Source organism: Chlamydotis macqueenii, chromosome 1, assembly GCF_036417535.1.
Source record: "Chlamydotis macqueenii isolate bChlMac1 chromosome 1, bChlMac1.mat, whole genome shotgun sequence".
Taxonomy (NCBI): domain Eukaryota; kingdom Metazoa; phylum Chordata; class Aves; order Otidiformes; family Otididae; genus Chlamydotis; species Chlamydotis macqueenii.
This window is the reverse complement of record NC_141556.1, coordinates 154,774,955-154,791,356: the sequence shown is the minus strand read 5'-3', so window position 1 is coordinate 154,791,356 and position 16,402 is coordinate 154,774,955. Positions and strand designations below refer to the sequence as shown.

The window sequence follows — 16,402 nt, the reverse complement described above, 5'->3', positions numbered from 1 at the left end:
GTATTATAGATGCTCAAAGGCTTCTAGTGTAATTTTGTTGAGACAAAAAGACTTAGATTTTGGAAGCTCTTTGCTCCCATTCCTTATGGAAAGCTGCTGGTTATGTGACAGCAGGAGAACTCAAAACGTAATTCACAATGAATGCCAATCCTTCACCTCCAATATGAAGGCTTTCCAACTACTCAACTCGCTGAGCATAACTGGTTTTACATAGCATATCTAAAAAAGGCTGCTCCTGTTCAACTGACCAGTGAGAAAGGACTGGACTTCTTCAAAACGGGTATTGGAGCAACAGTTTGTTATATATTTGTTTACATTTTTCAAATGTCCAATCCCACCTTGTAAGGAGAGCACTTGTTTGTTCAGCTAAAAGGAACCCCCTTCATGCTCCTTTTGGGTTTGCTCAGTCAACTGGTTTGTGCAACAGTGGCAGAGGCACACTGGAATTGTGTACCCATTCATTGTGATTACACAGACAGAAGCAAACATACGTTGTCTGTGATGGGAGATGGGCAGGGAAAGGAGATGAATGATTCCCATGGGTAAGAGGACAGTTAGGTGTGTTTGAGTTTTTTTTTGTGGTTGCTTTTTTTTTGCCTTTTTTTTTTTTTGTTAAATTTCATTTTGTTCTTTTTGTGGTTTTTTTTTTGTTTTTTTTTTCATTGTTTTTTTTTTTGTTTTTTTTTTTTTTTGCTATGTCATGGAATCATAGCAGTCATTCCTCTAATAGAAACTGACAGGACATAAAAGACAGAACTATCAGATGAACACACACAATGACTAGAAATATATTGACAGAGAAAAGACTTAATTTAGCTTTGAGAAACCGTCCCAAAAATAAAATCCTGTATTAACAAGTGCAAAAAACAAACAAAAAAAGAAACTCCAAACATTAAAACACAGTGTATAAAATGGTGTGAGAAATTTAAGTCACCATACAGCCTTTTAGTCAATAAAAAGCTGTGTTCATGTGTCCTTGTTGTTTGGGTAGTGGCCCACTCTTTTCATTTTACCCAAAAGGTCATTCAAGAAGAGATCTGAGGGTAAAGCACTCAGTCCTTGCTATTTTAGACCGTAGTCATTTGGGCCTGTTGTGTTTCTATCATATAAGATGAATCCTTTCTTTTATTCCTCATTGGTTGAATTATCTTCCAAAGTTGTTATGCCTCCAAAGCCCAGTCCTGTTGAGTTCTGTGCTGCTGAGACTGTAAGTACTGTATGTAAGAGAATTAATACAAGAACACACAGTTTAAGTCTGCTGTTACACAGTCTTGATGCTGATGAAACTGTGAGTGATGTCCTGTGACACATTGTTGAGCCACTTGTTTTTATAGTCCCTTTGGATTGATGATCTGATAATAGTCCCCATCTGACATCACAGCATTCTGGTTCTGCATTGGTTGGATAGTTTTCATAGAGCCCTGTAGGGTAAACACAAGAAAAAATAAACATCAGGCACAAAACGATTGACATAAGTTGGTAGGTCAAAGGAACAGTCGTTAGTTTAGTCTAAGCCATCAAATCCACATCTTTGGGTTAGCCTGAGGCCCTCAAAATGCTTGCGTTTTGTACAATTACAGTTGTTGAAAGGATATGTGTCACCTAAAAGGATGCAGCATCAAAAGATCATTCAACAGAGCTATGACACTGGGCATGGTTGTGTAAAGAAAAGGCGTTTGAAAGTAATTATTGATGTTTGAATGATAAGGATATTTTAATTTTTTGCTTTTGGGGAAGCAACAATTAATGATGAAGTAATAACTAATCAAACTGGACATTCCCGTGAAATTTGAAAGGATCTTGAAATTCTTCCACAGTCTGTGAGCACGTACTAGTAATATGACAGTCCATGAAAAGACAGGTATTAAATAACAAATAATTGATATACAGACAACATTGACAATACTTGTTGTCAAACCAATACAGATCCAACAACTTCACAGGAACAGCTTCAAAACAGCTGTTCAGAATCTACTTGTTTACTCTACCTTAGATGAGTTCTCCCAGCTGGGATCTTCTCTTTGTCATATCCCAGAGGTGAGAACAATCTTTCCATGCCATGCAATAATTGGATCTCTTGATATTTCTGACTATACATCTAGGCTATTTCTGCCTTTAGAACTTTACTGAGTTACTCAGCCTGATCTGATTACGAATTATTGAACAGCTAGAGGAATTCTATCTTTTCCAAAAGACACAACTGTCTTTTTGGAAGTGCTAATACTGTCTGCACTAATACATGAGAGACTAACATAATCAGAGTGTTCTATTTACTTCTCACATATCTTTTTTTTTTCCTGACAAATTAAAAGAACCTAATTTGGCCTGTTTAACTAATGGTCAAATGGAAGAATGTCTAACATAAAGGACAAACATCTTTTCTTTATTTAAACTGATCTTGGAATAATTTTTGCAGTAAATAATTACTACGATAGTGATAGGTTTTACTAGAAAAAAAACAAAAAACCTCTCTGTGTTGAAATATTAGGATAAAGATTTTGAAAGCAGCTACATAATTGCTATAATTTCTAAATTAGCTTCGCTTCTTGGAACAAGAATTACATTTTGTCTAAAGTATCACAGCAATGATATTACTTTCAAAAAGCAATGCCTACAAGTTTAGGCATAGCATTCTTAGGTTCAGGCACCAGACTGTCTGTATTTTGTTAATAATCTGTAAAGAAAAGCAGAACATCTTAAAAAAGATAAAACTGAACTCTTTCATTCTTACCTCCATAATATTAATCTGAAACTAAATAAAAAGTGCATCAGGTATGCTGAGCATGTTAAAATGCAGATTAAACCTACACTAGCACTTTTTTACATAGCTGACACAACAATCTATTATGTTATACATGAATCCAAGTAAAAGTTGCATCTATTTTTTTAATTCAAATAAGTTTTTAAAGATGCAGGAATGAGAACATCTTGTTTGATTTTCTGTAAAGTCAGGGTTTAGTCTGTAGGAAATTAGGCCATTTTTACACCTATGCAGTCAGATACTGAAGGCAGCATACCAATGCTTGAAAATAATTTTTTTCTTTCTTGGATCATCATCTTGGAATGTACTTTATGTTTTTTAAGGCATTTTGGAACTTGTGGATTGTTTATTGCAAGTATAGTAAAGCAATCTTATTGCTAATGTCATATCTTCTGAGATGTATCTTTTCATGTTTCTGTGCAAAAATGTGTTTTTAAAGATGGTAACACACAGGAAGTGCCTCCCAAAGTGAGTAATTATGTGATCTGTTCTGAGACTGCAGTAGCTCAAACTATTAGTGGTAATTGAAGAGGCACAGAGAATGGTTAATGCTTTGATCCCACTGAGGCTTGTTTACTATTCAAACTTATTTCCTGCCTTTCTTGTTATAGGAAAACCCAGACTTCCTTTGAAATCAAAGCCTATATATACAAGCTGGCAATCAAAAAATATATAAATAGTTCATATGCACTTACTAAATTATAAATAAACTGAAGGCAACTCCACAGTCAAAGCTGCATTGAGCTTGTTCCTTAATGTAAAATTACATTTCCTCCTTATTTCAATTCAGTAATTGAATTTAGATTTTGAATTTGCAATTACATATTTAATAATCAATTAACTACAGAACCACTATTCATATGACAGTTGCAGAACATTTAGATAAATTCAGTCAGGGCTTTTGCACTGAAGTAACAAAACTTCACAATTGTGCTTCACTACGTACTCTTTTGTAGCCATGAGTATTAGTTTTGGCCTATTCGATCTAATCAGTCAGTCTACCCAGTCAGAGGATTACAAATCCATGACTTACCAGAAACCCTGGAAAGCTGGCTACATCAACCTTAGAAAACCATGGAGAAAAAACCCTATTTTGTTGTAGGGTTGGAAAGGACCTTTAACGGTCATCTAGTCCAACCCTCCTGCAAGGAGCAGGGACATCTCCAACTAGATCAGGTTGCTCAGAGCCCCATCCAACCTGGCCTTGAATGTTTCCAGTGATGGGGCATTCACCACCTCTCTGGGCAACCTGTTCCAGTGCTTCACCACACTCACTGCAAAAAAATTCTTCCTTACTTCAAGTCTGAATCTACCTCCCTCTATTTAAAAACCATTACAACAGGCTCTGCTAAATTGTTTCTCCCTGTCTTTCTTATAAGCCCCCTTTAGGTACTGGAAGGCTGCTATAAGGTCTCCCAGAGCTTTCTCTTCTCTGGGATGAAAAGCCCCAACTCTCAGCCTGTCCTCACAGGAGAGGTGCTCCAGCCCTCTGATCATCTTCATAGCCCTTCTCTGGACTCTCTCCAACACGTCTATGTCCTCCCTATGTTGGGTGCTCCAAAGATGGATGCAGTACTCCAGGTGGGGTCTCATGAGAGTGGAGCAGAGAAGCAGAATCACCTCCCTCCACCTGCTGGTCACGCTCTTTTGATGTAGCCCAGGATGCAGTTGGCTTTCCGTGCTGCAAGTGTGCATTGTGGGCTCATGTTGAGCTTCTCATCCACCAACACTCCCAAGTCCTTCTCCTCAGGGCTTCTGTCAATCCATTCTCTGCCCAGCCTGTATTTGTGCCTGGCATTGCCCTGACCCGTGTGTAGGACCTTGCACTTGGCCTTGTTGAACTTCATGAGATTAAGAACTTCACTGAGGTTAACTCAAGACTAGAAGAACACTGAACTCAAAAAGATGAGCTATTTAGTTGACAGCTTCTGCTGCAAAACCATGTCAAACTTTCCTTGTAAGCAGATCCATAGCTAGTAGTGATTTAAACCATGCTTGTCAAATATAAATGAGATTTGTCCTGCTGTCTGTGTTAGCTTAATATTTTGGTATTTTAGGACCTACTAGGTGGTGTAGGCAGGATGCAAATGCAAAGTTATTTTTAGAGTAAGAATTTGCATCAAATATATGTATTTTTTTTTGAGTTTACCAGGAACAACATAAAGTGGATGATTGAATTCAGACATCTTCTCTTCTTGAATTGTGGTACAAAGAAAAGATAGACTGTGATCCACTTTATATATCACATTTTTCTCAAGGAAATTGCTTTTCAAATTGCACTGAAATCAGGGCATCTGTTTTGAAACAGACGCTCTATAGCTAAGGCTGCTGGTGAAACCCAGACATACATCGGCCCCTTGAGAAGAAGCTGCAGTTACAAGAATTGTTCCCAATATCTTTGTTGAACTTTGTTAGTTAACAAACTCTTTCTACAGATCGGTAAGAATTCTCTGTAATAATTCTCACTACATCCTTAGAAATATTAGTGTGTGCTATGAAGCATGACTGACGGTTTCCTTTCTGGTGAACACTTTTTACTCTAAAGAAGGAAGAGTTTCTGAGGAAGTGCTACTTTGTATGGATCACACAAGCATATGTTAGTGATACTTGCCAAAAATTGATATATGGGAGAATATTCACACTGTGAGTTCCAAGCAATGGAGATGTTAACTGGAACACATGAAATTAGGAGCCTACATTAATATGAACCAAATGAAAATACATGTGATTCAAATCACCTGCATCACTTTTCTTCTCACCTCTTCTCTCTTACTTTCTCCTTCTACATTGAAAAATATCATAAGCACAGGAGCATAGACAAATTTGATTCTCCTCTTGGTGGCAGTAGACTCATTCTGACAACACTGCTCTTAGGAAATACCAGATGGTGCCATGATGGTTTTGGAAGAAGCTAATGCAACACATCTCTGCCTTATTGCTGCTCATTACATTCCCCTCCTTTCCTTCAGAGATGAACTCAAGTGCTCCATTAAATTCCATGACATCTATTGTACAAATAAAGAGTGTGAGCATGTAGCTGGGATTTCCTGCCCAATATTTGCTGCTGGGTGATGGCCCTGTTATGCCACAAGGCACAAAGAGACCCTAAGTCTTACTCAATACAAAGAAAGCTCTTAGCCATACAAGTAGCTCTAATTTTGCCCTCTAAAGTGGTCCAGACTTGGCACATGGATAGCAGTTGTCCCAGCAATCAGAGTGGGCTATGTCTGTATCAACAAGTAGTTTTGGGCAAAAGGAGAAGATTTGTATAATGAAACAGCTGGTGCTGTGTATCTCATGCCAACCCTGAATGCATTTGAGGGGTTTTTACCTCATTTTAGCTTTAGTCTGATTCTGTAGACCAAATGTGCATTAGTGGTTGAGCCTTGCTCATTATGGTCCTGTAGTAGATCTCCTAGTCTAGTTTAATCCAAAGGAACTCAGTTTGTATCCAAGAACTCTCCCCAGTGCAAGTCAAACAGCAAGTAGTACGTACAGATTTGCTTCAAAAGTACATTACTGAACTAGACTGCTAACATGGATACAACTGCAGTGGTGGTGTTGATGGCATATCCTGGCTGTTTGGGAAGGGCCATGTGTGCAGAGGACAGGTAATCTCCTTTTCCCCTCTCTGGGCATCTCTGCTGCTTATTTTGTGGAAACTGAGCTCTCATGTTTTTTGGGTTGAGCAAATTGAAGGCCTGAATGGACAGTTTTGGCTGCGAATAAAACATTTATGACCTCTGCATCCTCTCTCTGTCTCCATTGGGACATAGCAGCAAGCCAAATAGAAGCAGTTCATGGGCTGGACCAGTCCCCAGGCCAGCTGCTGGACTGCATTACTTTGGAAGGCACGGGAAAAGCAGGAGTTTTGAAGTATTACCAGTCTCTTCCCAGTACTCTGTACACAGAGTCATACATCTTTCAGCTCTCTTTTCACACGCAAAGACCATGTGTGAAAGAAATCTTCCACATCTTCCATTCACACTGGGGAAAAAAAAGGAAAAAATGACAAGATCTCTGAAAAAAACCAACCCCACTGGTATGTACACCGTTTTCATAAGACTCACAATTAAAAATCTTGACCTGTAACTTTGGATGGTGCTCATTCATTGTAATCTGCAATGTATGTGTGTATGTATGCCTAAATACTATTATTATCTCCATTAAATAAGATTCTGTTTTGCATGGCAGGTCTAGACATCTGAGCTGCAGAAAGAAACACTAGATGAAACCACTGGAAGCTTTAATCACATGGATATAAACTCCAAAGGTCTAAACTGAAAGCAATCATTCAATTTTAATGAACATGAAAAACAGTATGTTGCAGAACAGTGCCTGATGGAAAGACCGACTTCTTTCCTTCTGTTTCCTAGAACAAAGAGGGGAGAGGGGATTAGAAACTTCTTTCTAGCTAAGCACATATTTCCATAATCAGAACCACACTGTGATTCTGATTGTTTTGATTAATCTCACAAAGACTTTATTTCGCACTGCAGTTGTCCCACATCCTCACATTAATTTCTACAAAAGACAAGTTCTGGTGGTGCACAACTAGTGTAGCGTACCCTCTCCTTTTCCCACGATCTACTTTCATTGCAGGTAAACAACTAAGACATTCTTAGGCTAGAATACTTCTTAATCATTATACTAGTACCTCAGGAATTTTCAATAAGTCATTGTTTATCTATATTATAAATAACTTTTTTTTAAAAAATTTGATTATGTCAAAGGACTGAGCAAGTACACTACCACTGTGTGTGATTCTTAGCCACAGTTATGGCTCCAGCCTGCTCTCCTATAATGACTCTACATATAGCCCTATTTACTTCTCAAAAGCATGTAAAAATCACATCTATTTAGGAATTTCAAGATAACAATGACTGTAAATTTTTTTTTTTTGAAAAAAAAAAAAGCCAGTCTTATGCTGTTTTCTCATCATCTGGACTTCCCATGGAAGGATAAAACCTTTGTTGTTAGTTCTTTTTACAGCCTCCAGTATTTTTTTTTTTTTACAGCCTCCAATCTCAAGAAAATCCTGCCCTGGAATAAAAAATAAAAGCTGTGTCCCTGATCACTGGTCTGGTGGGACAGGGATGGATGGCGAGGGGAGGTGGCAGTTTGGAACCCCTGCAGCAGATCCTAGCACTTCTGGTGACATGAAGCCATGCCAGCCTCTTATCTAGCTGCAATTGGAAAATGGCATATAATGTTCATATTTGCATCCTGTGCTCTGTGCTGTAGTCAACATCAAATAAAACCCGCTATCACTGATACAACTTTTCCTGTTAGTTACCTTCCACAGCGCATTGAAATGTTTTATAGAAATCAATTTTCTGACTTTCCATTAACCTGAATCTCTACTGGACCTTAGAGGAAACAGTCTGTTACCATGGAGAGGAGGAAGGGAAGCCCTTATTATAAAAGTATTGCTTCTAAGATATTATTAAAGAAAATCAGAATCCACAAATTCTTGCCATTTCTTAGAGTTAAATTATCCTATAAGCAGAATGGCTTCTTTTTTTTTTTCCTTCAGACAGTATTTTATAATTAGCAGTGTTGCTTAGCTAGCCAGCTAGCCTTTCATTAGTTTTATGGGAGAAAAAAATCATACTGACATAACCTAATTCAGTTTCTGCTGGATTTCTCTGAAAATGTAAGTCAAAATTTAAAAAAAAGAACCTGTAATATTTCTCTCCACGGGATACCATCAGAGTCAAGAGCAGCAGAGATTTTCAAACCTAATTTAAATGAGTGATGGACTGCAGCAAAATACTGTTCATGGGGAATCCCTGAATACAAAGTTTGCTCCTACTGTGTTTCTTGTAGCAGAGAGTTCAATGGTGACCAGGTACACAGGGAGCTGGAGGCACCAGACAACCAGCTGTAATACCTAAATGTCAAATAGAAATACCTTTGACCCGACTCTTTTGACTTTTGCCAATTAACTTTATCCACCCCAGGAAAGGCTGCATCAGTAACTAGAAAACCCAGAACATGTCTGCCAGGCAGGAATTCATAGAAAATGCGGCGGGAGAAGAGGTCCCTCAAGATGTGTGTGACCTGCTTTCAGATCTTTTTCTGCAAAGGGAGTTTAAGTTAACTGTCAAGCCACAAGCTATGCTGTGGTAGAATATTTTATCAACTGTTGAATTCATTGTATTTTGCATGAAATAATTCTGTTTTCATTAAGATGCAGCAAAGAGTAATTCTTTAGTCCTATAGCAGATATTAGTCTAATTTCTCATTGTTTAGTGGCAGGAAGTGCCCTTACAGTGAGCTGCTGATTAATAAGAGGGTGGCAATGGGCCTGTATTCCAGACAAAGTCTGAATTGCAGCCTTGTACCTATCCTCAGCAACTTCTCTTGCACGCAACTGCCCAGTGCCAGCATGCTGACACCTATGAGTCTGTGAATACAAGCTTGGCTCTGCTGATGCTGAGGGTCTTGACTTGAGTGGACACAAAGTTCAACAATCAGGTCACTCTGATTTCAACTGTCTGCAAGAAGACCTTGGTGACTAACAGCAGCTACAGCAAATGGAGTGCAGCCAGTACTGTTAGTGGGGCACAGAGAGCTAGTCAGCTCATTGGGTGCAGATGCCTACTTAGGCTAAATTAAATAGCTCTCAGCTTTACTGACTACGTCAGACCTTCAATGACTCTAGTGAGAGCTTAGTCACAGAGTTTGTGTCTAGATACCCTTACTACTAATACCAGCAATGAAATTAATTTAATCCTCCCCTAAATCTTCTTTTCATCCGAAACTCAGAGATACTGACTGTCAGTAGCCTTTGCCAAGTCATCTGTTTTGTGTGTTTTAGGAAAGAATTTGGGCTTGGAGATACACTAGGAAAATGAATAGGTGGATATGTATTTCCTAAGAGATTTTCTGGAATAATTACTAAGATGGTTTTCCTTATTGTTTGTTTGGTTGTTCTTTGCCATTGTGTATGTGTGCAAGTGTGCACACATGTGTATATACGTGCACTCACATGCATATATATTGTATACATGTTATAAATAAAAATGTCCTAAGTCTCTCACTTCAGCTTTTTCCTATCTTAAACTGGAAAATAATGCTCATTTACTTGCTGCATATGCGTATGGGAAAGCTATTAATAATTACAAAATGCATTGAGGTGAAGTGCTAAGCACCATTACCTTATTGATGACTGCCAAATTATAACTCAGCTTACATTTCATTATATTGTCTTTTGCATATAGATGGGTATTGCTTGATTGTGTGCAGTGGGTTTAATCTCCAGGAAGAAATACAGTAAATATTTTGCTACCAGAACCCCTCTAAATCCAGACACAGGCTATAAGAGGAAGTGAGTTGCCAGAAATGTTATGCTTGCCTCTGAGATGCTACAGAGCACTTACAGGGTTTTATATTTTACTCTGTTTTTAACTACCTCATCTGGGGCAAGTCACTTAGTATCAAGCTTTCCAGTACAGCCCCAATTTAAGTGGAAGTTGTCCAATTTCAGGTATTTGGACCAGGCTGTCAAATGATCTAAGGGTTAAAATGCCTTTTTACTGATTTAGTGGGAACCAGTTGCCTAAAATTCTTCAAGGTTCTCAGATGATACTCTAGCACCAGAAATCTTCAGATAGCATTTACATAATCTGAAAGTTTGCATGCATGACTCCCAGTCAGTCCTGAAAAAGGTATTTGAGGTACCTGAGATGTATTAAAGGTACTTCTTGCCTACTATGTCCACTCAGGTTGAATTATTCTGGGATAATGTTTGAAGCAGAATGGAATGTGAAAGGAACCAAACCATTTCATCAATCCATGCGTAGACATATATTTGCAACACCTTTTAAAATTAAGATACTCTCAGAATGTAACAAGTTTCAAGAAGAGATCAAAAAATCAGTTCTTCACAGGGGAACAACTGGTTCTTAAAATTCTTCAGCAGTGAAAGACCTTTCCTTAGCCATTTACCTTCCAAGAGCTGCTGCAGTTTTGAATGCTATGCCTCAGATTCTTTGTTTATCTGACATAAGACTGCAAGTGAACAAAGGTGACTATACTAAAAACTGATCTTGCCTTTCTCTTTTCTCTGAATATTGCATGATATGGAGCCTCTTTTCTCTGAGTACTGTGTGACAAGGAAGAAACAAAAATCTTCCACCAAATTATTAAGCATGAAAAATAACCAAAACAAATTTATTCTAGAAATTTTGTTTTGTAAAGATAATTACTGTAGCAAGCTGTAGCATAAATGTGCATTACTAAATCTGGGCTCAAATCCTAACACTTTAGAAAAATCTTTGTGATGAAGAACACCTTCAGGCACTAATGGAAAAAACTAATGGAAAAAAAAATTATCCACACTCTCCTTCACATTTAGACTTATGGAAACAAGTAAAATTAGCTTTTCTATACTATACCTGTACAGATGAAACTTGATAGTCCTCCATAGATGACATCATCATTGTCTGGTAGTATAAAGGGACACCTCGTCTGAACCTCCAAACAGTATTGCTTGCAAGGAATTCTGTTGCTGCAGTGAAACTGTGTGACTTCAAAATATTGGGAACAGAGCCAGGCTTTGTAGACAGTCTGGAAAAAGAGAAGAACCAGAAGTATAGATGGATGACAATAGCACTGTCGTTATTACAAGAACATATCGTACTACACATCTACATTAATGCTGCTTCTGAAAGAAAATTTTGAGAGAATATCACCTGGGTAAAACATACACTTAACTTTTGACTATTCTCCCACTTCACAAAAGAAAACTCCAGCCAAGACACTTAAAAGCAACAGTTATTCAGGACTAGACTTACGCTATTATTTTATCTTAGTTTGTAAACAGGTATGTCTCTTATATGCACCTTCTTATTAGACACACACACACACATGCCACACACCCCTGTCCCTGTACCTTATAATACACAAACTGAGATCCTAACCTCATGTGAAGCTGTTCTGGGAAAAAAAAAACTGATGAAAGTAAGTGCAAGAAGGAGTCTAAAACTGGGCTCAGGCCAGCTCTGTTCTTTGTATCATCTAGAGCTACGCTATCAGGTTGCAATAGATGGTGCTGCTTCCCTTCAAATAAAACCTTTCACCAGTCCACGGCATTAAAACACACATTAGGGTTCCTGAACACCAACGGCTGCAGACTAGGTGATAAATCTGCAACAGTGAGGACATATGTCTACATTTGGGAGCTAAAAGGAACATATTAAACATGCTGTCATCTGATGCTGTGTAGCCGTGTCTGCAGGACCAGTGACTATTACAATTATTATAATCTTTTAAACAGAAAAGCAAAATAAACATTCTGATTTTAGCTTCTTTTGCCTGTTCTCTTTTGAGCAATGGTCTTTGTCAAAAGAATTAAACCAGCCTTTTGGACACAGTAAATTTTGCATGTGATTATACAAGAATAGATTGGATACCAGGGTACAAAGGTGATGAAAAACCTGTTTGAATGAGTACAGAGAGGTTTACTTGTTTCCCATTTTATTTTCTACTTATCTGTTTTGAAGTACATTATTTACAGGCTAGATACTTGCTATCTAGGTTGTGATACAATGAAAATTTCCTTTTTGTATTCATTCAGAATATCGAAAAAGCTTAGTAACTATCGTTCCTTTATCGTGGCTGAAAAGCAATATAGTCAGATGATAATTTTCCTTCTTAGTAAACCTATTTTTAATAAAAAAGAAAACTTAGATTAAATTTTAAGCACTGAAAATTCAAAAGCTGACACCTGAAAAGAACAATCTAACAGAGAGTTTAGTTTGATTTCATTATGCTTCATCTCATCAGTTATAAATTTTATTAGTGTCAGTAGCAGCTTAAGTTGTGTAATTAATTTCAATATGTTAGTCTCAGAATCACAAAACTTTTATCTTAGCTTGTTTGCAACAGTGGCAAGTATGGGTACTGTTGCTAGGTGATAAAGTGAATCCTTTATCACTAATCTATGGTTTGTGATTATCTCTTCATAGTAGTTTTTGCCTATTGCATTCTGCAGAACACATTTTTTTTTTTAATTACAAATTCACTTTTAAGTGCTTACAAAGGTTTCTTATCCACAGTAAATTATTAATGTGAAGGAAGACTAGGCGATGTGCGTACTTTTTGTTCTTAAACAAACTTCTAAACAGCAAGTGGTTTTCTCAGTGTTGACTATATCCCTCACCACATTTTTAATGCTTCAGTTGCTGCATCGACACCTGCAACAATAAAATAAATACAGTAATTGTTTCTCTATTTTTAATTAGTCAGTGAGTCTAGTCTATTGGTTGGAGACAGAAATGCTGGCTCTGAGAACAGTTAAATATTCACAGATGTTCCTTCCAGATCACTAATATGTGATCTGTAGATCTGCTCAATATGAATCCACATTTTCTCTTCATAGAATAGATCTAAGAGTAAAAAATTGGTTTAAGAATCATATTTGAAAATGTACATCAGTTTACAGGCAGTGTATTGGCCATACATGGTAACAAGAAAACGAGCAAACCCATGTGTCTACTTAAGCAAGACAGGAAATAAGTGTTTATTCAGGAGCAGAAGGGTATAATGCAATCAGAGGCTTCTGTGAATATTTTTGTCTATCTGCTCTTAGTTTGTATACATGATCTTCTTGCTGCGATTCACAAGTCCTCAGCTTTGGCTCAAAATTGCATTTGAACTCTTCTCCGTACTTCTAAAGAATGCATGAATCTACCTGTACCTGAGATCTATTTCTCAGATAATTGTCTCCCACTCCCTATCCTTTTTATTACAGCTCCTATCAACCTTGTCTGGAATATATATCGAGACTTTTAACATATTAGTCCTCATTTTGCTCCTTTTTGGACAGTGAGGCTACATGGAAACTAAGTTTTTTCAGAGTTTTGTCTGGATATGAACTTAGGTCATATCCCACTTTGGGGTGAGATGCTGATACTTATCAGCCTTTCTACATCTGGGCTCTGGTTTCTTCAAAAGTAACTTCAGGTTTGTGGAACAACATACCTCTGCAGAACACTGTAAGATCTCCAAGAACTAGTAGGTGAAACCCTCAGAGTGTCCTGAAAACCAGCCTAAAAGACAGGAGACACTGCTGTTCAGCCCTTCCCACAGAGATCATCCATCCAAAGATCACCCGTCTTTTTCGGATCTGAGAATTGTCATGCAAGAGTCTGAGTAGTTCCAGGTATGAACACCATGGAAAAGCACCAATTTAGTACTTGAGTACTTTTAGTGTAGCTGAGGTGGAATTTAAATAAGGAAAAAAAAGGGTCAAAGACAGATTTGAGCACTAGAGAAGGCTCACCCATAGTGCCTAGCTGTTGGCCCATTGCTTTCACAGCTTTGGCCTGTGCTAATTCGTACATTTCCAGACAGTGCCCAGCCATCGTTTGGGAAAAGGCATATTCCAAGCACTGCACCTAGTAAGCAGTTTTTATATAGTCATGCTGGTTTTTGGAGAAAAAGGTGAAAACGTGGATGTCTGTAGATTAACTCTGCTGGGCTAGCTGGTAGCTCTTCACTCTTATTTAATAGTACAGACATGATTTAACGGCCTACTTTCCCAACAAAGACCCCAGATAACCTCCTCTACCCTTCTTGGACATCTCAGACTTTCTAGGCACCAAAGGTTTTACACAGAAATATTCCTTTCATGCCTAAAGGTGTGCTATCCAAGAAGAAGTATGGATGCTTAAGAACTGATCTTGTATTTGTGCGCACCACTCACTGCTCAGCAGCCTTTGCATAAGTCTCATAGATGTCCCAACTGAATAAGTAGATCCAGAGCAGTCTAAACTACTTTTTTTTTGTTTCAACGGTAGTGAAGGTGACTTCTTTAGCTTAAATATTAGAAGCCTATGATTTAGAACTGAAATGTATTGAAATGTATTGATTTTTTCCTCTGCAAAGAGATATTATGGCCTTTGATCAGCCAGTACTCCTTCTTATATCCTAGCAAATATAGGCTTTGTTTGATTGAAAATTTTGCTCCATCTCCTAGCAAAACCCAAATGCTGATTTCGAGAATCTTAAAATATGCACTGTATAACAAAGCCTGAAGCTATCAGTGGCAATACGTATTGGCTTGCATTTTGAGTGTGGTATGTACTTTACAAACTATGCTTTGATAAGAAGATATTTTTCCTTTCTTAAAGGACACTAGTGACTAAAACCAAAGACATACAATCACAATAAATGCTCCTCTTAAAAAATATTGCATATAGAATATTTTAAAGTATTAGATACATTCTTTAGAATTTTTCAATGTCATTTTCAGTGCATCAGTTGAAAATGTGTATTGCTCATTTGAATGGAGAAAATACATTGTGTTATGTTACATGTGTTAAGTTTTTCATGTCTTGTAAATGGTGCAATTATTTTTTATCTTATTGAAATACAAAATATACTGTATATGACCATTTTGAGGGCAGTTCTCTTTTCCTTTCTTTCTGCTCTTCCTGTAATTAAATATTGCTTCTGCCTGGCTTTCCCCCTCCGCCTCTCATTTCACATCTGTTTTGAATTGCATGATATCAGTTGCTGAGCTGAAGTGATCCCTAGGTAGCTGTGAAAAATAAAGGCAAGACTCCCACACTTTCTTTTAAAAAACTGAAGAAAGGATATTTTTCATTAAAATATAAAATATTCCTGTCATTTTTTTTCCACATCAATACTTCATCCTTGCAACCTAGCAACCTAGTAAACAATACATACTCCTCTCAAGCATTAGCAGAAGATTCTCTTTCTTTCTCACATAAACTATGGCATAACAAGACAGATAAATAACTCTCATTTCTAGAATATTTCTCTACAGTCTAGCTTAAATGCACATATGGGAGGTCTTTAAAGTGGCTTCAGAAAATTACGGGTCACTGAAAATCGTATAGAAGATCTTGTTTGAGGAGATTCGTACAGTATTGTCTTTGTCTTCCTGTGTTAGCGCGATCTCTGCCAAAGTATAGCCTTCCTTCTTAAGCAGATTTTATTGCTCCAAATCAAAATAAATTTAAAAATTTAAAAAAATGAACATCCCAAAATCTAAAATGATAACACCTCTTGTCACCAACCTGTTAGCTACTGCCTATCATGCAAAAAAATGTTACATCTAAGCATCAACAGGTTTTTTTTTTTGTGTGTATGTGGTCATGTGGGAAAAGCCAATCTGCCTTATAAAGTCCAGAAAAACTTCACAACTGAGCAAAGTGCCTCTCTACTAGGTTTCCAAGACCCATTCCTCTTTTCTAAAGTCTAAAGTTTGAAAACATTTGTTGTACTACAAATGATTATTGATACGAGTTGTTCTGAATAGGAACATTTATAAAAAGTAGGACCCAATGAAAAATTCATAAATGCACATTTTTATGCACTGTTTTCCCTTATCTCCCTTAAGTTTTATGTTTTCTGTTGCAGGATGGTATGTATTCACTCTGATGCTAAGTGATATTATGACTCTATATTCTGGCTGTTTCTTTTGTTATACTCTCTGCACTTATATTGGGTTTTCTCTGAAGACAGAAAAAAGATGGAAGGTAGATGTGAGAAGAGAACCATGTGTTAAAAAGCCAGAGGCAGGGAAAATCCTCCAGATTTTCCTTTAAATAAAGTTCTCTGGAACAAAATTATTGCTCCTTCAAAAGATTATTGCTCCATCTCTGC

General features: G+C 37.4%; 1 protein-coding gene across 2 annotated transcripts in view; it reads right to left on the bottom strand.

Moving 5' to 3' along the window:
• Window positions 1-270: 270 nt before the first annotated feature.
• The window catches only part of NALF1 (NALCN channel auxiliary factor 1), a 490,566-nt gene continuing 474,434 nt past the window's right edge, over window positions 271-16,402 (bottom strand). For both annotated transcript variants that reach the window (XM_086741198.1, XM_086741206.1), the window contains 2 exons: window positions 11,164-11,335; window positions 271-1,421 (listed from right to left, as the gene is read on the bottom strand). In XM_086741198.1, the coding sequence (XP_086597324.1) occupies window positions 1,126-1,421; window positions 11,164-11,335 (468 nt within the window). In that variant the 3' untranslated portion in view covers window positions 271-1,125. The remainder of the gene's footprint in view (window positions 1,422-11,163; window positions 11,336-16,402) is intronic.